General features: G+C 31.3%; 1 protein-coding gene across 5 annotated transcripts in view; it reads left to right on the forward strand.

The window, feature by feature from the left end:
• The first annotated feature begins 5,201 nt into the window (after positions 1-5,201).
• LOC127700815 (deoxynucleoside triphosphate triphosphohydrolase SAMHD1-like) overlaps positions 5,202-24,866 on the forward strand; it is a 39,570-nt gene continuing 19,905 nt past the window's right edge. For 3 of the 5 annotated variants that reach the window (XR_007981727.1, XM_052204493.1, XM_052204494.1), the window contains exons 1-9: positions 5,202-5,260; positions 11,796-11,864; positions 13,353-13,513; positions 14,822-15,003; positions 15,638-15,720; positions 17,655-17,792; positions 19,441-19,479; positions 20,709-20,882; positions 23,563-23,654. Coding sequence is in view for 3 of the 5 variants with exons in the window: in XM_052204493.1 (XP_052060453.1) it covers positions 11,856-11,864; positions 13,353-13,513; positions 14,822-15,003; positions 15,638-15,720; positions 17,655-17,792; positions 19,441-19,479; positions 20,709-20,882; positions 23,563-23,654 (878 nt within the window). In the remaining 2 variants the exon portion in view is untranslated. The remainder of the gene's footprint in view (positions 5,261-11,795; positions 11,865-13,352; positions 13,514-14,821; positions 15,004-15,637; positions 15,721-17,654; positions 17,793-19,440; positions 19,480-20,708; positions 20,883-23,562; positions 23,655-24,866) is intronic. The other 2 variants (XR_007981726.1, XM_052204491.1) reach the window with 1 other exon arrangement.

Below are 24,866 nucleotides of genomic sequence, written 5' to 3' on the forward strand. Positions count from 1 at the left end.
CTTTGTAGAACGTCACCGGTGTCTGAGCAAATAACGTCTTGGCCCTTTTCTTTAAAAGTTCATCGGAAAGTAGCAAGACCTAATAGATAAATATTCAGTGTCTACCTAACAAAAAATACAAGATGGTCTTGAGTTATAGATCCTGAGTGCTGAAGTTTTGTGTCTTTTTATCTGCTGTACAATTTTCAAACTCATAAGTCGAAAATAACTGACAACACCATAGTAAGGCGCATTTAATGATGTATTTCTAATTTACCTTGAAATTTAGTAATTTTGTTAAACTTAAATATCTTGAAATAGACGATACAGTTTCTTAAACGTTCCCGTGAGTGTGTTTTTTGAAAACTATCATTATGATATTTGTTTTTATGAAAGGTAAGCACGCATCATTTGTTTACAGTGTACGGACTGTATTAAGCTAGACACAAGAATATAATTTTATTTGTCAGTTACTGAAGATAAACACAAGAAGAATAATAAATAGAATATTTACATATTTTATCCACTAGCCAGCACTATGATCCAAGAAAAGAATTGAATAGAGCTTGTGTTTACCTACCTAAATTTCAGTCGACCACCATGACTTTGGTGTTTACCTTTAATTCTTGTTTGCTATTCTCTACTAAATATATTAAGATCGTGCTAAGAAAAGGATGACTAAAGGTTGTATAGGATGTATTTCGCTGTCTTCGATTGTACAATAGCAGAACACAATAGGTCTAGATTTGCAATCAAGTCAGAAAAAAAAATGCCATTAAGTAATTTTAACTTTCATTTATGTGATTTTAACTTTTAACTACTAATGTTTTCACAAAGGTAGATTATTTTTGCTTGATTTCATATTTTTTTAAATTAAGGGTATAAAGGGGAGGTAACTCAGAAATAATATAATTTCTTAAGGAATATACATGAATCTTTTCTATTTTATAGAATAGAAAAAAAAACCGGACGATGACCCAATTTCTATTTTTACATTCTAAAAGCAAATTCTAAAACCTATCTTCTGGTATTTTATTTCACAATTCTATCAATTAGTTTCTTTTTACATTATGATATTTTCTCCAGTACAATCCATACAAAATGGGTCATTGTCTTACAACCTGTAGCTTGATAAAAAAATTATTATATTTTTGAACATATATTAATATATACTACATTTTGGCAAAGTATGAACGATTCTATAATTTTTCGCTCTTACTCCTATCCCGCCTTAAACCAAATATTGTTAAGACACTGATATAATGTTTAACTATACATCAACCGTAATCAATCGCCATCCGTTCTATTGTAATTTTTAGTTGGTACTCGAGATATATCTTAAGTAAATTACTTGACTTCACTATCAACCACGTCAACAGATAAACAAAGGTTTGCATACTTATTTGGCACCCTTATTATGCATTTTTGGTCTTCAATGCTCTTCAACTTCGGATTTGAGCGTCACTGATGAATCTTTTGTAGACGAAAAGCGCGTCTTGCGTACAAAATCTGGTATCTATGATGAGTTTATCTATAGATACTTATTTCGTAGATTCAAATTCCTTGTTTTAGGTCAGAAAAATCTTTATTTATGTAGAACCACAGTAATTCCATAATAACAAATATACCGAGGATGATATCCTCAAAATACCGGACTTCGTGATCAACAACAAATTTGTTGAGTTTGGTAGATTGATATTTCATCAGACACTCGGTATTCAAATGGATAATAATTGAGCGCCCCTACTGGCCGACCGAGAGTTTTTTTTTAACTCATATGAAACAGAATTTATACAAAACATTCTCATGGTAAAATACAATACAAATATATGGCAAAGTTCTTTAATTTCACTTTCGAATATACTGATGATGACCTGTCACTCAATAAGCCGTATTTCAGTGAGTGATTGCATCTCATATATCTCAGTGAACTTCAGATTAAGGATACTACCGAAACTAGAAAGTCTAAATCATACCTTGATCTTTTTTTCTCAATATTATCAAGGATGGACGACTTGAAACTATTCTTAAATACATGATTGTTTCATTAGTTGTGTCTGGCATTAAACAAGCTTTCAGAACTGCAAGTACTCTCAGATCTGTACTTTGTATCTTTAATGTTTTATTTTGGTTTTTTCAAGGATTTGTATCGATCTGATGAGAACATCCTTTTTTTTTATAGGGTGGTCTTATGTTGTGCTGTTACACCCCTGTGCCATGACAGAGGGAGGGTTTGGGCGCTTGCAAACATATTTAACCCCGCTACATTCTGTATGTGCCTGTCCCAAGTCAGGAGCCTGTAATCCAGTTGTTGTCATTTGTTGCTGCATATCATATTTGTTTTCCGTTTATTGTTTTGTACATAAATCAAGCCGTTAGTGTTTTTTTTTAATCGCTTTACATCTCTCGAGACCTTTAATAGCTTCTTATGCGGTATTGGTATTGCACATTGCAGAAGGCCGTACTGTGACCTATAGTTGTTAACTTTATTTGTGGAGAGTTGTCTCATGTGAAATCATACCACATTTTAATATTGTTACAGCTAAAGTTAACTTTGCTACCATATTGATATATATATAAAATATTTTTAAAATATCGAACTCATAGGCATATTAAAAAAGGGGAACCTATAAAGCCTGGCAAGATCAAACACTCGACTTTATCAACCACAGAACGAATGGAAAACATAATTAATTATCCTGACTTGGTACAGGCATTTTATGAGGAAAATGGTAGGTTAAACCTGGTTTTATATCTAGCTTAACCTCCCACTTGAATAACAGTTGTTTATTGTTCAGTATTCTTGACAACAATTGGGTGACAACGCAACCCAAACAGACATAAGTGGTTAACGTGTCATTAGTTGGGACCAAGCAGCCGAAACGGTGTATACATATATCACAAACATAAAATCATATAATTAATCTCTTAATCAATTTAAGGGGATTTTATTCCAGCAGAGAAGCACTTACTACTGAGCTGATGATACCCTCGGGAACAAACAGTTCACCAGCAGTGGTATCGTCCCAGTGCTGGTAAATGAAAATAACATTTTATAGATTTCGTTCGTTCAAAGTGTATCTATGGATTTTTCTTAATCAGAAACGCTCAAAACCTGAATATTTCAAAGTCAGGGATGTATAAGTACGCAGAAACATGAGGAGCTATTTGACCAAAAGGAACTTACATGTCAGGTCATAATCATAAAAGATCAACTTTGTTTGACGGAGTTGGAATTATAGTTAAATTTTTAATATATCAAAAGGATTGGTAGAAAGAAATGTGTTATAATTCACGTCAGTACAACATCACTGACAACTGACCTACTACTGAAGGACAAAAAAAAAAGAAAGGAAGTGATGTTTACTAATTTACCTGAGTTTGAGATATTATGCATTTAAGAACAATCTGTTATCAAAGGGCAAAAAAACGAAGAAAAAAGAATTTAAGAATAATGAAAAGAAGACTCGAGATTCACCACCTCATTAATGAGTAATTATTTAGAAGTAGAACTACAGAATATTGTAAAGATTAATTGCAAAATTTAATTTCATTATACATTTCTGAAAATTAAATTGGAGGAAAATTGTACAATTATACCTACCATAATCCGCAGCATTCCCTTCACATATTTTATCCTCAAAATATTCATTGATATTATATTCAGCTATAAATAACATTGTAAAAACATTTAAATAATCACATTCGTTAAATGGAAATCGAATGAGATAAATGAACAAAAACACGTTTCGCATCATATCTTTTATATTACCATATACCATTCACTGACAAATAGCTAAGGACTAAATTTTCTTTATAGGTAATGGCAAAAATCATCTTGGTTTGCGTTATGTGTGTACGTTTTGTCCTAGAAACAGTAAAATAATTTTAATGTCAATCATCTCTTCATCCTATCTGTTCGCATAGTGTGGGCATAGGTATGACAAATAACCTCTATGAGTGTGCAACTTTTATGGTCAAAATAAGTGAGGCTAGTGAAGTGAGGACAACTTTGATACAAGATTGCAAAAGTTACATAGTTTCGTTCGAAAAACAGCTGTTACCAAAATATTTTTATTGTACTTGTTCTGAAAAACGACATAATGTTGATAAAACAAAGTAAATGTATTTGGCTGTGATGCTTCAATATCAGCAAAGATTAAAAGGTTTTGAAATTAATTGCATATCTCCTAGAGACAATGAGACCCTTGTGATTTTATATTTCATTTCAATATCAGAGAATAGCAGATACAGACCGGTCTAAAATGCCAAAAAAAGACTTTGAATCTCTAGGTTAAAGTCACAATATCAATCCGTGCATGTTGATGTAATTCGGGAAATGGAACCAATTTAATATATATGAATCTTGTAAACCAGCAATTTTGATAGATTTTGTCAAGTTGTGAGTTTGATTCAAGGATAGTCTTAACCAGCACAAAAATATGGTCGAGACAGACAGTATAACTATATTTTTCTTTCAAATACATATCATATCTTCTTAATAATAGATTTCTTTATTACAACAATTCAAGAAATCATATGTACCCATGATGTATCAAATCCCTCCAAAAACATAAGGTTGTAAACATTGCGTAAACTTACTCATATATCTTTTTTTTAAATTATACTATATACTAATATTTTCAAATTCCTGTAGGTTTCAACAACATTTTGAATTTGGTCTTATGTGTGAAGGTAATACAAATATAACCAGCAATATTGTAGCCCAAAATCTCCCTAAAAACAAATCACACAAGTATTTTCAATAAAAGGTAAAAGGGAGGCGAAAGATACCAAAGGGACATTCAACCCCATAAGTCAAAAATTAACTGAAAACCCCATGGTAAGAAAAGAAAAGGACCAAAAGACAAACATAAGTACGTAGAAAATAGTAATGATGTTTTTATTATTTTGTTTTAGATTTTGTTAACGCATTGTTTGTTTGTTTGTTTCTTTTTATTGCTTGTTTGTTTTTGTTTGTTTGTTTGCTTTATTTTTTTTTATTTTAGTTTTGCTGTTTTTATGGTTTCTTTTGACTTCCGATTTCGATTTCCAGAAAATGATTGTGGTATTTTATATATATATGCGTGAAGTTGTTAATAGTATCAATGTTTTCTTAAAAATTTAAATGTTTGACGTGATGAAATTGATCTTTGTATGTCAATCTTCTTTCAAAATTTAATTTCCATAAAATTGTAATAAAAGTCAATTACATATTTGTTTCCTTTAAACACTTCTATTAAAAACAGGTATCTTCTTCTGACGACGTATTCACATGAAGGTAAGTTCTCTCAGTCAATGATTACAATTTAACAAAGTTTTAGTTTATATATATTTATCTGACTGAAGTAGTTGAATAAGTTTACTGTTTACGAACAATTTTCCCACCACCGGGGCATGAAATTCAGTTCTTGGCGTTGGTTGCTGTCTGTACTATTTGTTTTTCCTTTATTGTTAAGTCCTAAATAAAGTCGTTGATTTTTCGATCGGATTGTTTTGATGGCATTGGGTTTGTTCATTGTTGATAGCAGTGGTGACTATTAGTGACTATAGTAGCGTACACCCACGTATTTTAAATATATCGATCAAGAAATTCAATATCTGTTGTTGAATACAGGCATGACAAGGATGACTGTAAACATGGTAAAGTCTTCAATGGTGGACGGGTATCCATGACATATGTCAATCTCTATTTCTTTCAAGTCATAACAGGATTAGAATGATGAATGATAACCTGCAATTCTGACATTAACTTGTTCAACAAAGCATAATCAATTTTCCTTTTACAATCTTATTGGTGGAATTTACACTCATAAGGAAAAGATGTTACTCTAAGTATCTGTAAATAAAACCCTGATAATATTTTGTATTCATTATTTATATTGTTTTCTTTATTTTAACTACCTTGTTAAATTGCTAGCTACATACACATAGAAGTTAAATATTTGGTGAATTGGAAGACTTTTTACTGCGAGTACTCTTAGATTTGTACTTTGTATCTTTGATGGGTTTTTTTTTTGGGGGGGGGGGGGGGGGGGGCTTTGTATCAATCTGATGAGTACATACATATTCAACCGATTTTTATAGTTTCTTCTTATGTTGTGCTGTTACACCCCTGTCCCAGGAGAGAGGGCGGTTTGGGTGCTTGCAAACATATTTAACTCTTCCACATTCTGTTTGTTCCTGTCCCAAGTCAGGAGCCTGTAACTCAGTTGTTGCTGCATATCATATTTGTTTTCCGTTTATTGTCATCAAACAAGCCGTGACTCATGGTTGTTAACCTCTTAAGTGGAGAGTTTTCTCATGTGCAATCATACTACATCTTGATAATGTTATGGCTAAAGTTAACTTGCTACAATATTGATATATATAAAATATTTAAAAAATATCGAACTCAAAAGGTATATTAAAAAAGGGGAAGTCTATAAAGCCTGACAAGATCAAACACTCGACTATATCAACCACAGAACGAATGCAAAACATCTTTCATAATCCTGACTTGGTATAGGCATTTTATGAGAAAAATGTTGGGTTAAACCTGGTTTTATATCTAGCTAAACCTCCCACTTGAATAATAGTTTATAGTCTAGTTATCTTGACAAATTTGGGTGACAAAGCAACCCAAACAGACATAACAGGTCAATGTGACAATAATTGGGATCAAGCAGCCGAAACTGTATATACATATATCACAGACATACAATCATATAATTTATCTCTTAATCAATCAAAGGGGATTTTATTCCAAAAGCACTTACTACTGAGTTGGTGATACCTACGGGAACCAATAGTCTACCAGCAGTGGTTTCGTCCCAATGCTGGTAAATGAAAATAACACTTCCTAGATTTCGTTCGTTCAACGTGTATCTATGGATTTGTCTTAATCAGAAACGCTCAAAACCTAAATATTTCAAAGCAAGTGATGTATAAGTACGAAGAAACATGAGGAGCGATTTGACAAAAAGGAACCTACAAGAAAGAATATATTCATATAAGATCAACTTTGCCTTACGGAGTTGAAATCATAGTTAATCTTTTAATATATCAAAAGGATTTGTAGAAAAGAATATGTTATAATTCTTGTCAGTAAAACATTACTGACAACTGACCCAATACTGAGGGGGAAAAGAAAAGAAAGGAAAGTGATTTTTTCTAATTTACCTGAGTTTGAGATATAATGCATTTAAGAACAATCTGTTATCAAAGGACAAACAAGCGTTAATGAGTAATTATCTAGAAGGAGAACTGTATAATATTGTAAAGATTAATTTCGAAATTTAATTTCATTATAAATTTTTGGAAATTGAATTGGAGGAGAAATGTATCATTAGACCTACCAAAATCCACAGCATCCGTTTCAAATATTTTAATCCTGAAATATTCATTGATATTATATGTTGTTTTTTTTCAAATATGAATAACATTATAAGAATATTTAAATAATCACATTCGTTTAATGGAAATCAAAATCGAAAATAGATCTTATGTTTTAATATTCAGAACTACCATATCCTAATCACTAACTAATACAGAATTGTCTTTATAAGGGAGACTGGGGAGGAAATTTCCTTCTTTTGCGTTGTGTGTTAACGACTTGTCCTAGAAATAGTAAAATAAATTAACGATCCCTTTGTTCAAAAATATTGCAATGTCAATCATCTCTTCGTCCTATTTTTATGCTTATTTTGGGCTTTAGTATGACCAATAACTTCTGTAATTGTGCAAATTTTATGGTAAAAAAAAGTTAAAATTTCAGAATTTCACTAAACATTGCTGTTGGGGAGAAAATTGATACAAGGTTGCAAAAATTGTATTGTTTAATTCGAAAAACAGCTGTAACCAAAATGAATTGATTTGTATTTGAAAGACAATACACAGCTGCTGTTTCGAACTATCTGTAATGATTTTTTATATCGAGATTTTTCTATTGAATTACACCATAATATTGTTCAAACAAAATATGCATTTGGCTGTGATGATTCAATATTAGCAAATTCTAATTAATTGTACACCTCTTAGAGATACTGAGACCCTTGTTAAATCTCATTTGGATATCAGAAAATTGCAGATACAAGGCTACTGCATGAGGTCGCCTTTAAACTTTACCATAGGTAAAGTTACTGCTGAGTCAATAACTAAAATTAAATCTTCAGCTAACATTTACACTATTAATGCGTGTATTTTCATGTAATTCTGAAATTGATACCGATTTTATATGCCTATGGATGTTTTAAACTAGTGGTGTTGATCCATTTTGTCACGTGGTGAGTTTTATTCGTTATTAAATAAGGACAGTCTTAACCAGCACAAATATTTGGCCACGACAGTATATTTACATTTATCTTTCCGATACAATCAAGTCATTTTAATAATAGATTTTTCTCTTATACAATATTTCACCAAATCATGTAATTTTAGCCATGATGTATCAAATCTAAACACGACATAAGATGGGTCAAAATATATTTTTTTAAATATACTATTGATACCTATTTTTAAATTCCTGTGGGTCTTACCAGCATTTTGATTTTGGTCTTAAGGGTGAAAGTAATACAAATACAAACAGGAATATTGTAGTTTGAGATCTCCCGAAAATGCAAATTTCAAACTAATTTTCAATAAGAGGTAAGTAGAGAATAGTAATAAAGTTGTTTTTCTAGTTTTGTATCAAGTTATTTTTATGTTTTGTTGTTTGTTTAGTGTTTAAGTTGTATTCTTTCTTTTTTAGCTTCTTTCTTTTTTATCTTTGTTTGCTTGCTTGTGTATTTAAAAATTGTTTTTGTTTTAGTTGTTTTAAATTTTATGGTTTCTTTTTACTTCCAATTTCGGATTTCCAGAAAATGATTGTGATATTTTATTATTATCATTTAAATGTGCTATATATATATCCGTGAAGTAGGTTATAGTATCGATGTTTTCTTAAACATTTAAATACTTCAAGTGATGGAATACACTTTTCTATGTCAATCTTCTCTTAAAATATAGTTTCCAGAAAATTATAATAAAAGTCATTCATATATTGTTTTCCTATTTGTTCCCTTTAAACCATTCTATTAGTAAAGCGGTACCTTCTTGCTGTCGTTAACATTAATTTTGAGCTATAAAGGTTAGTTATCTCAGTTCATGATAACAATTTAACAAAGTTTTAATTCATATACATTTACCTGATTAAACTAGATGAATAATTTTATGGTTTACGAAATATTTTCCCACAACCGGGGCATAAAATGCAGTGCTTGTCGTTGGTTACTGTCTATTATATTTTTTTTCGGTTATTGTTAAGTCATAAATCAAGCCACTGATTGTTCGATCGAATTGATTTGTTTCGTGCATTGTTAACGGAGTGACCCTAGTCTTAACAAAGTTACATTCATTAATCAAATAGATCGATAAAAATATTTAACATTGATTGTGCAGGATTTCATATATTCCGCCTTTTATCTGTGATCTTTATGAGCACTGTCTATCATAATCACATTTGATAATCTTTGTAGACCTATTAGGATATTTACAATTTAATCTGATATTTATTTTTGTTTTTACTCTTTTGCTTAATCTAATTTATTTCTTATTTTTTATGGTTTCTTTTTTACTTCCATTTCAATTTCCAGAAAATGATTGTGATATTTTATCATTCAAAATATGTTTTATATATATATATATATATATATCCATGAAGTAAATAATAGTATCAATTTTGTCTTTCACATTTAAATACTTCAAGTGATGGAATAGAATTTTCTATGGCAATCTTTTCTCAAAATTCAATTTCTAGAAAATTATTGTGAAAATCATTCACATATTTGTTTCCTCTAAACAATTAAATTGAGAAATTGTTAACTTCTTCCGCTCGCATTAACATTAATTTTAGTGTTATATTGCCATTTATAGATAGTAACTTACGCTTCCGGTAAGAACTTTAACTTGATAGTAAACATATGCACCCTGGTGTTTTCCCAGACTATAGAGTTACATATAGTCATTGACTTAATTAATATTAAAATTGGTATTGAGCATATAAAGGTAAGTTCATGATTACAATTTAGTAAAGGTCTGATATATATATATATATATAAATCATTTTTGTTTAAATATTTTTTTCTTTTCGTTAATGTCCATACAGATGTAATTCGAAGCTTTATTATTACTGCTATAATCAAAGATAAAGTTGCTCTTGCCTCATCTAGAAATTGACAATGGGCTTCGGTTCAGAACCAAGCTTAACGACAAAAGATATGACTTCAACTTCCCAATTGTGAGCTTTTAATTTCTATGAAGCAACATTCAGCAAAGCTGCATACGGAGTATATATCCCCAAGCTAAAACAATATCCAAGAACTTGCGTTTCCTATTATCATTTCCTTAATAGAGGGCTGCTGCCTACAAGTAAGCTTTTGAATCAATCTTTCAAAGTGGTTAGGTTGAAGTTCTTTTGTTGATTTATTTGTGTCTTCGTCGTCGTGGTTCGGTTTTTGATACGCTGTTGTCAGAGTCTCTTCGACTTATGGGCTTTTAATACCTTTAGTATCTCCATCCTATTTTCGTTGTCTTGTCTTAAATTTATTGGATAAGAACATGCTTTGTTTCTTTATATATAAGGTTTCCTAGTAAACTTGTATTTCGTATTAGTTGTAAGGTCCTTATTGAAATGTATGTGTTGTTTCTTAAGTGTTTAAAAGATGTATATATAGGCAACAGAAGTTTGCTGTTTTTTCAGCAGCAGTTCAGATATCATCAGTTAGTAGTATATGATTCGTTACTGAAATGATTTCATTTCTAAAATTTCCCATTGATAAATGAAGAATTACTAGGAAAATAAGGTTCCAACTCGATTAGGCAAAATTGACCTTTGATGAATTTGGTTTTTATTTTCCATTTGTTCCATATGTTGATGAAGCTCGTATCGTTTTTGAGTATTTATACGTCTTTCCCTTTCAAATGTTTGGCTTCAAACGTTCTTGATGAATGTTAATAAAGAAAAACGCTTAGGACGCATACATTGATAAAGTGGTTTTTTTTATTCATTTACCGATGTTCAAATCTTATAAACCGATCAAGATGGATATATCAAGATATCAAACAAAAACAGAGAATTCGCATGGACTCCAAAAATAAAAAGACTGGGTAAGTCGACAAGGCAACGGTATCCTACTATGTCCATTAACTAACTTTAGGGACTATCATACAAGTGAGAGGTTTAGCTAGCTTTAAGACCAGGTGTAATCCACCGTTTTGTACATAATTCAGGAATATGACAATTGTTTTCCATTCGTTTGATGTGTTTGAGCTTTTGATTTTGCCGTTTGATAATGGACTCTCGGTTTATAATTTGCAACCAAACAATGTATTGAAATGTTGACTAAAACATTTAACCAGGCAATATAAAAACAATATATTTGTTACATTTAAAATACGCAATATCAAAACACACACGACATCCAATGATGTAATGTTCCTTGATGTATACAAGTGATAAGGACGCATGTGAAGACTATCTCGTAATGATATACTATACTGATAAGAGCAAGGCCATCTCGTGATAACAACATAATAGGTATATATGTAGCTGCTACTTGAAAAGCTTTCAGGTAAGACAAATATTTAGTCGTTAGAGCTATGGTATTTTAATAAGCTTTATTTGACCTTGTTTCGATATTGAGGGAGTTTTATGATTACACGTTTGCATTTGAAACGATAAAAGGAAACATTTATCTAGTGCCATTTTGTTATTCATACAACTTTACAATTTAATCGTTTGTAATGTGTTTGTTCATGCATATTTAAAAGATAAGCATATTGAAAAAATATATTTACAGACATCGGAACAAACATCGAAAGCAGCAAAAAGAAAGATTATCAAGCCAGCGTGAAGAACTATGTCGAAGGTAAATTGTAACAAACAATTAGAGTCTTAAAAAAAGAGTTGAATGTAGGTATCTTCTAAAATTTACACGAAGAGTTAACTTTGATCTCTTGACATACTTCCGTCTGGCAGTGAGAATCAATCTGAATAGAGGTGAGTAAAGTATTGCAGGATGTATAAGTCATCAGCACTGTCCTGTCGAAATACGGACCTAACATTTCATACCTCGTGTTGAATGCAACTCTCTATCAACGTTAAAATACCCGTTTAACTAATCTTGGAGGGGTTCGCATAATGCCTGACGCAAAGCTTAATTTGTATTGTTGTCTTACATACTCTCTTCGTATTTTGTCGCCACTTTTTAATAAGTCTTATTCTGTTATTATCGATCATACACTAGCTAATCTATAAATGTCTCTTGTCTGATATCTGAGCTTCGTGTTGATTTGACCTGTTGACACAATCTGTAATGCATTTTCGTTATTCAATGTTTACTTCTTTTGTGTAATATCTCGTCAAACTATTTTTAATATGTACCACCTTTGATAAGTATTTAGTATGACGATAAATTTTCACTTCTGTTCTCGTACTAAGAACAACAAATTTATTAATTTTGTAAAAAATATTTACGTTATCTTAACAACAAAATTATTATATTTAAATTTACCTGTGTACGTTAGTTCATTTAACGCCATTTTGTCCCAGGTTATAGTTGTCTTTTTGACATTGTTTTACATCCCCCTTTTTTATTAATATTGTATTTATATTGTGTCATAGATCAAATTTATTCTTTCAGTGTATGTTTACTTGTTTTTGTTAATATGTCTTTTTGATCGAGTTAAGTCATTTCAATTGATATTTTATAGTTAGTATTTCTATGTTGTAATGTTACACTACTGTTTCAGGTTTGGGTGAAGGTTGGCGCCTGCTTAAACGTTTAAACCCGATGCATTTGTTTGCACCTGTCCTAAGTCAGGAACCTGTTTTTCAGTGGTTGTCGTTTGTTGATGTGGTTCATAAGTGTTTCTCATTTTTCATTTTTTTATATAGATTAGACCGTTGGATTTCCTGTTTGAATTGTTTTACACTAGTCATTTTTGGGCCCTATAATGGTTTACTTTTACAAATTGTGACTTGGATGGAGACTAGTCTCATTGGCACTCATACCACATCTTCTTCCATCTACTCATACCACATCTTCTTTTTTCTATATCTTATAATGTTTTGTTACGTTCCACTCTACAATTCCTGACCTCTTAGTACACAATTTAAAGTTTACTGACTATTTTGAGTATTCCATTAAAATTGAAACTACAGATACATTTAGGTCTTTAGGTACAAATAACAATCGGTATTTCACCAAGAGTCGATTGAGAACTATACTTTACGGCAAAATGTGAGTTTCTTATCTTGAACATTCAATTTGTATCATGACGATAAATACTTTTTTCAAAATATATTCATACTTGAATCAGGTATGCATCTAATTTCGTAATTTTGTATTATACAGATACTAAATGATCCAATACATGGCACAATAACGCTACACCCATTACTGATAAAAATAATTGATACACCACAGTTCCAACGACTGAGAAATATCAAACAACTTGGTGGGTGTTATTTTGTTTATCCATCCGCATCACATAACCGTTTTGAGCACAGTATTGGGTAAGTAACTTAATTTTTATAAGTCTTAAGTAAAAAGATAGAAGACAATGCCAATCAAAAACCTGAGCCCATAAAGAAGGAAAACACCAATAGTGAACATAACACTTAAAACTGAAAAGGGAGCAATACGAACCTCTTAAAACAGGGATGAAATCCTCAGGGGCTTTATGACGGCATCTATAAAATATTTAAAGAGTTAAGTTCATTATTCATCAAGTGAATAATAAATTTGAATTGTCGTCAAATTCACTGAACAATTCTTGATTAATTATATGGAAAATATTCTTAATGTGTCCGAACTTGAGACAACATTTAATGTTCAGACATTTAATATGATTTTGAGATCAGTATGGTCGTCTAAAACTATCATTCACTATCCTGGCAACATTTCCATTGTCCAGATCGATGTGTTCTAGTACAACACATGCTATATCCAAAACATGCAATGGTTATTTTTTTTTACTGCAACCGTTTAGAATATATGCGTTGCAAAATATTAATTAGTTATACCATAAATGGAGGTTTTTATAATTTTCCAATGAAAATGTTGGTATCAGGTACGTAATATGACCGTTGTTTTCCATTTTTTTTTATTACAAATATTTATCATGTACAATGTAGCAAATGCACAATAAATGACAATACAATAATGATTTAAATTGAGTGGTGGGAGAATTCAATGATGACTCAAATAATATATATTTAAATTATACAGTGTCTCATGTTGACTCATGATAACGCTCTAGGTGCGCTTTTATGTATATTCATCTACAGTTTCATTCGAAAGAACCTCAATATACGTTCATCTATTCATTTGTCCCTCTTAATACATGGTAAAAGCGTTTGTTTCAAGTAACAAATCCATTTGTTGATTTTGATGAAATACAACTTTCACATTCCTTGTTTACATTTCCTTCCTTCTGGCTTGATATCAAATACACATAAGGATGAATTTATTTATTTTGTTTTAGTTTCCTTTATTATCTCAAAGTCTGATATATACATATATTTTGTGTAAGCTATCAGTGTTTTTGCATACTTGGATAAAACAAACACACATACGTCCTTCGGTTTAGCTTACCATTGTTATATTTGGACGAACACATGCTTCAGTCTAAGATATAACGCTGAAACACAGTTTTTGGTACTTAAAATCTGATGCAAGCAAAAACATGGAGATAGATTCCAACCCAATCTGGTGTGGTAATATGCAGTTTTATGCCAATAAGGACAGTGCTGAATTTTAGGTTGAACTCCATAAATTTGAAAGCAAAACATCAAGCTAGTTATTTATACATATATATTCAGAACATGTTTCTTAGCCAGTAAATTAGCACGTCAGTTGCAGAAACGGCTTGATGAAGACATAGAGAAGTTAGAGAAAGATGAGGACGATGAAAAGAAAATGTATGCTACGAAATTGAAAAAAGCGGAAATGACCGAGGATGATAAACTGTGTATAGAGATAGCAGGCTTATGCCATGATATAGGTATGCAAAACAGTAAGACACATACTAATTTGAATCACAATTATAAGTTGAACGATCAGCAACACCTTGCTTTAAAGATCAAAATCAAGAGCAATCAGCAGGTTTCGATTTTACACCCTGGGGTTAAAGGTCTTTATAAGAGACAAACCCGGGAGTACAAACAACTTGAATCAAATGACTCCAAATTGAATGAGACCAGGGCTCTCACACACAAAACTTTACACAGTACTTCAAAACACTAAATCCAAGTACGATCGTGCTCGAAATTTATGACCGCAAGGCCAGGTGATTCGACTGCATCTGTTAAAATGCTTGCATTATCCATTATTTGATTCAAATCAATTTGAAATAGACACGAAAACGTCCAGGCCAAGACCTTGTGAATAACAATGGTGTCAATAGCAATAGTAGTTAACATATTGACATATAGGACACATAGTTAAAATATCATAAGTGAATTTAAAAAGATCAGTGGCTATCAAGCCATACATGAAAGCTAGCTACTAGTACAGTATTTACACAATGCCATATTAAAAGCTGTTGATATATGAAATGTAAATTTGATTATGGAATGTGTCTCTCTCTCTCCTAAACACGGCTGTCCAAATAACCTTTTTTTTTTTGCCTTTTTAAGGACACGGACCATATTCTCATTTGTTTGATCGAATGTTTAATAAAGCAATGAAAGAGAAGGACCCGAGCACAGTGGAATGGAAGGTTTGTATTAACAATTTAATGAATATTCTATAACATTAAGATTATAAGCGTTAATGTCATAAAGTATATATTGCAATATTGAATGTTTCTACACACATTAGTTAGACATTTAATCTATTGAGGATGTTGCACAGGAATTTATCTTTAGTACACAAATGCCCAACATTGAAAATAATACATGTACACAAGCCTATTAAAATTCACACAGATGCAAAACTGTTCAGAACGATTGAGAACATTATTGTATATGTATGAATATTTTTTGTACTGTTAAAATGTATTAATTTCAATTTATCATAAAATCCCGTGCTACGAATGTCAACAATGGTCTAATGACAGACATTAAGGTATAGTGCATGGACATACATATTTGTAAATAACAGTTTAAAGAGATATATACATAACTAAAAATTAAGTAGCAAAATACTGTTTTACATTGCTGTATTGTGTAACACTTTCAACCATTCGGGACTTGTCAATAGAAATAAGAAGATGTGGTATGAGTGCCAATGAGACAACACTCCATCCTATTCACGTAAATAATTATAGATTATGTTCTTACGTGTTTGTGTGTGTGCTGTATTTCTGTCACGTAGTGTTGTCATTTAAGCGATATATTTTTTAACATTGTCATTCAGCGGGAGGTTTGGCTAGCCATTAAACCAGGTTCAACCCACCATTTTTTCTTAAAATGTCCTGTACCAAGTCAGGAACATGGCAGTTGTTATCAAATAGTTCGTTTCTATGTATGTTGTCGTTTGTTTTTGTTGCACTTCAGTGTTCCTGTTGTTCCTTTGTTTTCCTCTTATAGTTGATGTGTTTCCCTCGGTTTTATTTGTAACCCGGATTTGTTTTCTCTCAATCGATTTATGACTTTTGAACACCGATAAACTACTATTGGCTTTATTTATAGGTCAAAGTACGGCCTTCAACACGGAGCTAGACTATTACGTTATCATGTACAACTTCATTAAGGGAAGACCATGTGTTTACGACGTAACGTCATTGTTGACACAGGTTCATCGGAGAGTGTATTGGCCGTTTAACTTGGCGTCAAATATTTTAATACATTTCTATACTCCTCTGAAGTGACTTGGCACTTTTATTTCCCGTTTTTAAGTCCCATTCCTTTCTGATGATTATAGAAAGGGACTGCAGAATTGTTTTTTTTTAATATCCCGTTTATCAAGTATAATTAAATGATCTGAGTTATATCTCCTTACAAAGTTGACAAAAAAGTGTTTGTAAAACATTCGTAAATAATGTCACGGGAATATGGAAATGGTATGCGTTCGTCCGTCCGCCCGCCAACCCGTCTTTAATATTGTCCGTCCGAAACACATCAATGCCCAGAGACATTTGCACATAAAGCTTTCATATTGAATAGCATTATTTGTCGTCATATTTTCATCATAATTAATACGGATATTCAAAACGATATTCTTTTAATGAAATCAGTAAAATACACTTTGGTCCCCTTTTTTTAAATTCGATGTTGTTCGACTTTTCTAGTGATCTAATAATCTAATAATGTACAGGTACTTTTGAATTAATTTAAATAATAGATACTTGTTTTCCTAATAAATGAATACTTATATATATGGAGAATGAGTTAGCCAATCTTAGCTTACCAGAAGTTTGCGGTAATAAACTCTGCCAAACATTACCGAAAAAATGGCGAAAGAAACAAAGGGGCATTCGAAACTCGTAGGTCAAAGAACAAATGACATACATCAATTAAAATACTCAAACTAGAATTGTCCATTTGTTTTTCTTTATGGAAATACACAATCGCTCACAAAATGCATACTGACTTCTTCAAACTTTCGAATTCGTTTAATTTTGAATGTTTGTATTAATCTAAAAACCGTTAAATCGTAAAATAAAGATCTTAAAAAAGAAGTATTTCAATTACCAAGTATTATCTTTCTTAGCATGAAGAAGTAGCAAGAAAGATGATAGTCTATATGATTAAAGAAAATGATGATCTTAAAAAGGCATTCCAAAACAAATTTGGTGCAGATACGGAGAGGAAAACGGAATTCATCAAAGACCTTATCGACGGAACTAAGGTTATTTCAATCTCTATGATTCAATATTTAAAAGTATATGTATTCTGAAAAACCTGGTAGGGTCCATAATCATGATAATGATTTTGAAAAGTAAAAAAGTAACAGTGATATTTTATGATTTTTTTCATTTAAATACTAATACAATTGAAAAATATGGAATCGTTTTTTTTTTATAAATCTCTTCGGTCTTAAAAGATCGTTTTCTCAAATTTTATATACATTATATTCTTATTCGACAGATATGTCCCTTTTGTTACGCACTCTATATAAAGTATATTTCCAATGACCGGACAAATGCTTGTATTCCATGAACACTGCTAGATTGTTTAATTGTATATTTTTTATGTGTTTTCCTTCATGTGTTATTCGCTGCCTTTCCTTTATAAATAACTGTATTGTAGAAATAGCAAAATGTATGTATGTCCAAATATTTGACTCTTCCATTTAAAGGCGGATACCCAGTTGAAATTAAACAAAAGAAATGGAACTCTTTATTAGGGAAGGTAAACAAGGCCAAGTTGGTATATTTGAATTGTTAGAATCTGTTTCTATGGGCTTTAAAAGTTTAATGATGGTGCATTATTAAGTATTTTATGCAACTTATATACGTGTTTTTACTTAAATTATAGTATGGAACTTCGAGATATTTGTAAACTTGTAAATTAGAGACAAATTTAAAAAAAAACAGTCGATTATGATAGGTGCAAAAACATGTGGATCTTTCTTGTGCATTAGCATAAATTCCGCCGATATAAAGTCCACAGAAAGATAAAAGATTGATGTTTTTAAAGCATTAATTTGCATCTCTGCCCCCGGCGACAGTTTTTGTGAAAAAATCCAAAAAATGGCCAATAATGTCATCGAAAAGAGAAAGTCGAGTACACATTTTTTATGGCCAGGAGTGTTTGAGTTGACTATTCTGTCTTAAAAATGTAGAAAGCAAAATATTTGATACATCATCTCGCTTCAGATTCTATTATTTTTATATATTTATGCAATAGGTTGATATAATAATCTTAGAAATTCACAGTACTAAAAAATGAAATATATGGGTCAAGTAAAATGCCTTCCTTATGAGTCATAACAACAGAGTAAGTGTATTTGAATAACAATTTTTACTAAAAGTACTTGACGACTTAAAAATGCATATCTTCAAAATAACTTCATTGTTGTGTGTTTTATCTAGTGTTATTAGTCTTCAACCTCTGAAAAGTTTTAGTCTGCTCTTCAACGAAATATTTAATAAGAATTTCTTTTCAACCGACCAGACAATAGCTTTAAGTTGACTTAATGAATACAAGAACATTAAATGATTCTTAATAGCTAGTAGATACATTTGTCTTTTACAACTGGCATATAAGTATCATAATGATGCTATGTGGATAAATTTATCGGTTTCCTAGAGCTAAATTGACAGCGCGTAATCACTACATTGGCTTCTATTTTTACGATTGTAAAAATTAGGTGACGTAATGGGGAGATAATTTTGACGAAGTAGTATCCTGACTGTTTAAGACTTAACATTTCTGTTATCCCGATTATTAATGGTTTATACAATATAGTAGAATAACACACAAACTCCGCTTCTATAAAATAATCAGACAGTTTATGTTACCTTATTATTCATGTAAAAAATTTCGTTTTCCAGAAAGAAACGGAAGATAAAGCAAGACATTACATGTATGAGGTAAGGTTGTAAGTGTATTTTACTTTAGGGTATCAATTCTGATATTTGTTTTCTGGTGAAAGCATAACATATCCAAACAAATTCTATTAATGCCATTAAAGTAAACTTCCTTAAGGTTTCTTTTTACAAAATGCCAAAACGACTTTAACAAGTTTAACTCATACGAAAATGTCAAATTAGGTAAATAAAATGAGCTCAACATCTGAAAAGAAATTGAAAAGGGAATAAATCAAAAGCACACGTATAGGAAAATGCTAAATTTTCATCGTGGTATTTTTAAATATTTTTGATAAACCACATTTACTCCAGACGATGATATAAGTAAATCAAGCTCAATTCAAATTTGAGAATTTAAGAAAACAACTGGGAAAACTTCACATCGTGTAAAGGAAAAACATTGGGGCAAATGTATCGCATTTTATAATTTGTTTACCTCAAGAATTAAGAATTCCCCACATGTGTATAACAACTTGTAGTTGCCGATTTTGTTTTTAAGATAGAGTCATAAGATGTTATATGTGAATAATTTTTCCTCGTTTACAAATAACATAAATGCCTGGCTTCATTTGGAGTTGTATGGGGACTATCTATACCATGTTTCATCAGTGCAAAACAAAATGCTTACAAGAGTGAATATCTACAAAATTTTCTTCCTCGGAAGGCATTGATTGTTTGGTATATTTCCCTATTTGTGTTGGACTTATTGAAAAACGCGTTCATTTTTGATATTGCAGAACTGAAAAGTTATTTACACCTTTCTACTTTAATCATTTACTTACAATTCTATTAACAAAAGTAAAGTAACTTGAAAAAGGAACATAAAAAAATAGCCAAATCAATCTGAGGTCGACTTTTTGTGGAACCTTAGTTTCTTCATGATTTCTAAAATAAGTATAGAAAAAAAAAATATTGTATTGTTTAAATCAATTCAGTGCCGAAGCATTGACAACTGGACTGATGATAAAAATATCGGATACATCATTCCACCAGAATCGGTAACGATCCAGTGCTAGAAGATAAAAAGAACAAATAAAGCATTTCTCAACGTTCGATGTTATTAGTACGCGTAAAAAAAATGAAGTTGCATGTGACTATTCCTCTTTTTATTGCAGATTGGTGAGTTATGATAGATATTTCATAAAAGATTGTTAGAATCATTTCAGATTTTAATGTTTTGATGGACAATGTATTATACATTATTTGATTAGTTGTGTTGACGTTATTTGTAGATTGTAGCAAACAAGAGAAATGAGATAGATGTTGACAAAATGGACTATTTCGCTAGAGATTGTCATGGACTCGGAATGAAAAGTAACTTTGACCATCTTCGTTTCATCAGTCAATGTAGAGTGATGTTCTCAAGTGATATCCCCGAAGAAACTACTATTGCTGTTCGAGACAAGGTAAATTTACATTTTATCAACGTTAAAAAATAGAATAAAGAATACAATCCAACATTCTAATATCAATTCTCTATTATATTTGAAGCATACTGCACGGAGTGTGATACAAAAAATTGATATAAAAACAATTGTTTATTTAATTGAATAATCCATTGTGATAATGCCTTTGGCCAATCGTTAGTCATTGATGCCTTTCAAAGTTCAAAACGATGTACATTTCCTCCATGGCAACACTGATGTGTGATTTTTTCGATAAGATACAAAACACTCACATTTTTCACCTGAAAATATTATATTTTATTTAAGATTCTGAAGCTTAAAATGTCTGATGTTAAGGTTTGATGCAAAACAGGATATGCTTTTATATGCAAAAGGAACGATTTGCTAGTCACGGATTTTTCTATTTACGAATTTTTACCATGAGAGAAATATGTTTAATGCGTAAGAATTAGATATTGAATGATTTCAACTCTCGTTTTAAAAACTAATTAGTATTATTAACTCGCGAGATGCTCGTTTATTATTATATTGAAATTAAATAACTCGATTTGATATCAACCGATATCCAAATCTCACTCGTTATGAAACGAGAACAGAGTTATTTCGTAGTGCATTTCTTTTAGACAATAAATTAAAATTAAAAGAATCGCACCTGCTCTATCTCAAAAAGATTTTTAAAGTGTAGTGTACTACTTTTGGGACAAATAATATCAAAATTATGGAAAAGTCTACTAGCTCTAACTTAAAATATGGACAATTCTAATTTAAGGGGGTTTATAATTCAGTTTGACAGCTTCAGGCATACTAATTTTTAACCTTTTTTAACTGGACCAAATCACCACTGTACATACAAATTCATCACCCAAATTTATTTTAACATGTAATTTCATCTCCCTACATAATATTTCATGCATAAAATATAAAGAAATAAATTTGAAAAGTGTATGAAAAAAATTTGCAAGTTATACACTGTCCACACTAAGGACTTTTTGATTTTTCCATTTGATAAGGGACTTTCCGTTTTGAATTTTCCTTGGAGTTCGGTATTTTTGTTATTTTACTTTTTCTTAAAATTTCAGTGTGTGTTACTTCAATATATACCTTTTGGTCCAAGATTTGAAATACAAAGGCCTTATCATCGTCAAAACAGCACGGCAGACGCAACACATAGAATGGACCATTTATTTTGAATTTCAATCGATGAGTTTGCGCGTTCTCTTAAACTAAAGCGAGTTGGTCACAACCAATGTCCATCTAAATAAAGGGTAATGTAGGGAGCATTTGGAAGTAATCCAAAAGTATATCAATAACACGGGTGATAGAAACAAGAACATTTGATGCTAGTCTATGTATATCACATTAATGTTCTGAAAGCTCTTGTTGGATACTTAAAAAATGCCAAAAATATTATTGTCCATGTGAGTTTTTTTTTAACTATTTTATTTGTTGAGTTTGGTGGAATGATATTTCAACACAGACAGTCGGTTTTTACATGGGTCATAAAACTGTACCACTACAGACCGACTTGTGTTTGCACTCACATGAGGTAGAATGCATACATAGACTACTCAATGGCAAATAAATAGAATAGCTTGCATTTTTTTTTTCACTTTCAAATACAATGAAGATGTTCCGTCACTCAAATATCCACACCAGTGGGTGCTCCTAACTGATATATCCCAGTAAACTTAAGATTAAGGATAATGCCAAAACAAGAAAGTCTACTGTATATCTTGATCTTTTCCTCGATATTGACATAAACGGACTTCAAATTAAAATCTATTACAAACATGCCTATTTCAACTTAACATGTTTCAGCAGTAATTTACCATCTGCTCATATAGCGTGTTCATTTAATAATATGTAACACTAGTCAATATTAACACTATACGGACTTCATTAACAGGGGAGGGGCCTCGGTGGCCAAGTGGTCTAAGTAGTCGTACAACTGTTTAACTAGCCTGTCAACACTGAAGTTGTGAGTTCGAATCCCACGCGTTGCAGGTGCGCACGAATCTAATCTTAATTGACAAGGATTGATAGTTTTTCTACCGAAGGTCGGTGGTTTTCTCCGGGCACTCCCGTTTCCTCCACCAAACAAAACTTACAGCCACGAAATAGCACAATAGTGTTAAAAGTTGTGTTAAACACCAATCAATCAAATCAATCATTAACAGGGGTGTGCTTCTTAAACAATAACTGCTACAAACGAATTATGAGGAAAAACTACTGATATCTTATGAATAATTTCTTAATTTATTTATTGTTACATTTTCCTTTCCCAGTCCCTTTGTCGTGACCCTCAGAACAAACCATTTTCCTTGTTAGGTCGCACTTTGTAAAATAGTACTAATAATAATGAAAATGAAGCCCAAATAAAAAAAATCAAACAATTTAAAAAAAAAAAATACTTCAGACAAAAAATAAAAAAAAAATATCGTTTTCTCTTGAAATCACAAAAAAAAAACCACCAACAGAAAACAACCGCTGACGTTATCTTATGATACTGCGAAGCAATCCATACCTTTTAGACTATAATTTGGTATATGATTGTTCTGTAGGATTTATATCTCATTTGCTTATGCACCACTATTCTTTTAGCTCCAGTGGTATTCGTAACAAAACACAATATATATTATATATCTGTAATGTTTAGTTTATACCTTCTATCTCATTGCAGGAAGAGTATAATTTGTATGAACTGTTTCACACCAGAATTGGACTTTTCAGAAGAGCTTACTACCATAAAGTTACCAAGGCAGTAGAGTTAATGTAAGTGAAAAAAAAAAATTATACATGTACTCCCTTTTCAATGCTTAACATATTCGTCTTTTCTGTTATATTCGTGTGTTATGGTAAAGATAATTAATCACCCCCTTCATTTATTAGATTTTAGTTTGGTTCAACGAAATTTATACGATATATTTGGCTTACAGTTTGATTCAGAAGAAACACCGACATAGCTAGATAATACAATTAATTATCTAATTACTACAACAATTTGATATTAATAAGTATTGTAATTTTCATTGTTATTAATAAATGTAATGTCAGTATTACAAATCTAATCTTGAATCAATCCTAATCCTATCTTATTTTTGGGAAATATTTTTACAAATTCAAATGTGACGTCACTTTGTGTGTTTTTTTAGAATTTCAAATGTGACGTCACTTTGTGCGTTGATGCTTTGGCTAACTCGGCTGTATATTTTTATATGTTGGATTAAGTTGTTTTATGTAATGTATCCGTTTTTATTCTGTAGTTAGTACCCCACTTCGGTTTTATCATGTATATCTATTATATAGTCATTTTATAAAATTTACTGTTGCAAAACTATAAATTATTCTAAATAATAAGGATGTTCTTGTCCCAGGCAGAAAACCCTGGCCGTGTTAGGCGCAACTTTTTGGAAGTTTTGGTCCTCGGTGCTCTTCGGCTTTGTACTTGTTTGGGCTTTCAAGCTTTTTTCATCTGAGCGTCACTGGATGGTCTTGTGTGGACGAGACGCACGTCTGGTGTATTGAATTTTAAGCCTAGTACCTTTTGTTAGCTATTATTCGTGTATTTCTTTGTCCTATATGTTCTCCCATTTATTTGTATTGTGGTCCTGTCATGTGATGTTGTCGTTTTGGTGTTTGACTTTGCCATTAAAGCGGGAGGTTTGGCATGCCACAAAACCAGGTTCAACCCACCATTTTTTTCTTAAAATGTCCTGTACCAAGTCAGGAAAATGGCCATTATTATATTATAGTTCGTTTCTGTGTGTGTTACATTTTTAATGTTGTGTTTTTGTTGTGTCGTTGTTCTCCTCTTATATTTGATGCGTTTCCCTCAGTTTTAGTTTTTAACCCGGATTTGTTTTCACCTCTATCGATTTATGAGTTTCGAACAGCGGTATACTACTGTTGCCTTTATTGATGCTATAAATTATAATATTTGATAGCTTTCCGATAATGAGTGTACTCCCTTTTCAATGCTTAACA

Source organism: Mytilus californianus, unplaced genomic scaffold, assembly GCF_021869535.1.
Source record: "Mytilus californianus isolate M0D057914Y unplaced genomic scaffold, xbMytCali1.0.p SCAF_5, whole genome shotgun sequence".
Lineage (NCBI taxonomy): Eukaryota > Metazoa > Mollusca > Bivalvia > Mytilida > Mytilidae > Mytilus > Mytilus californianus.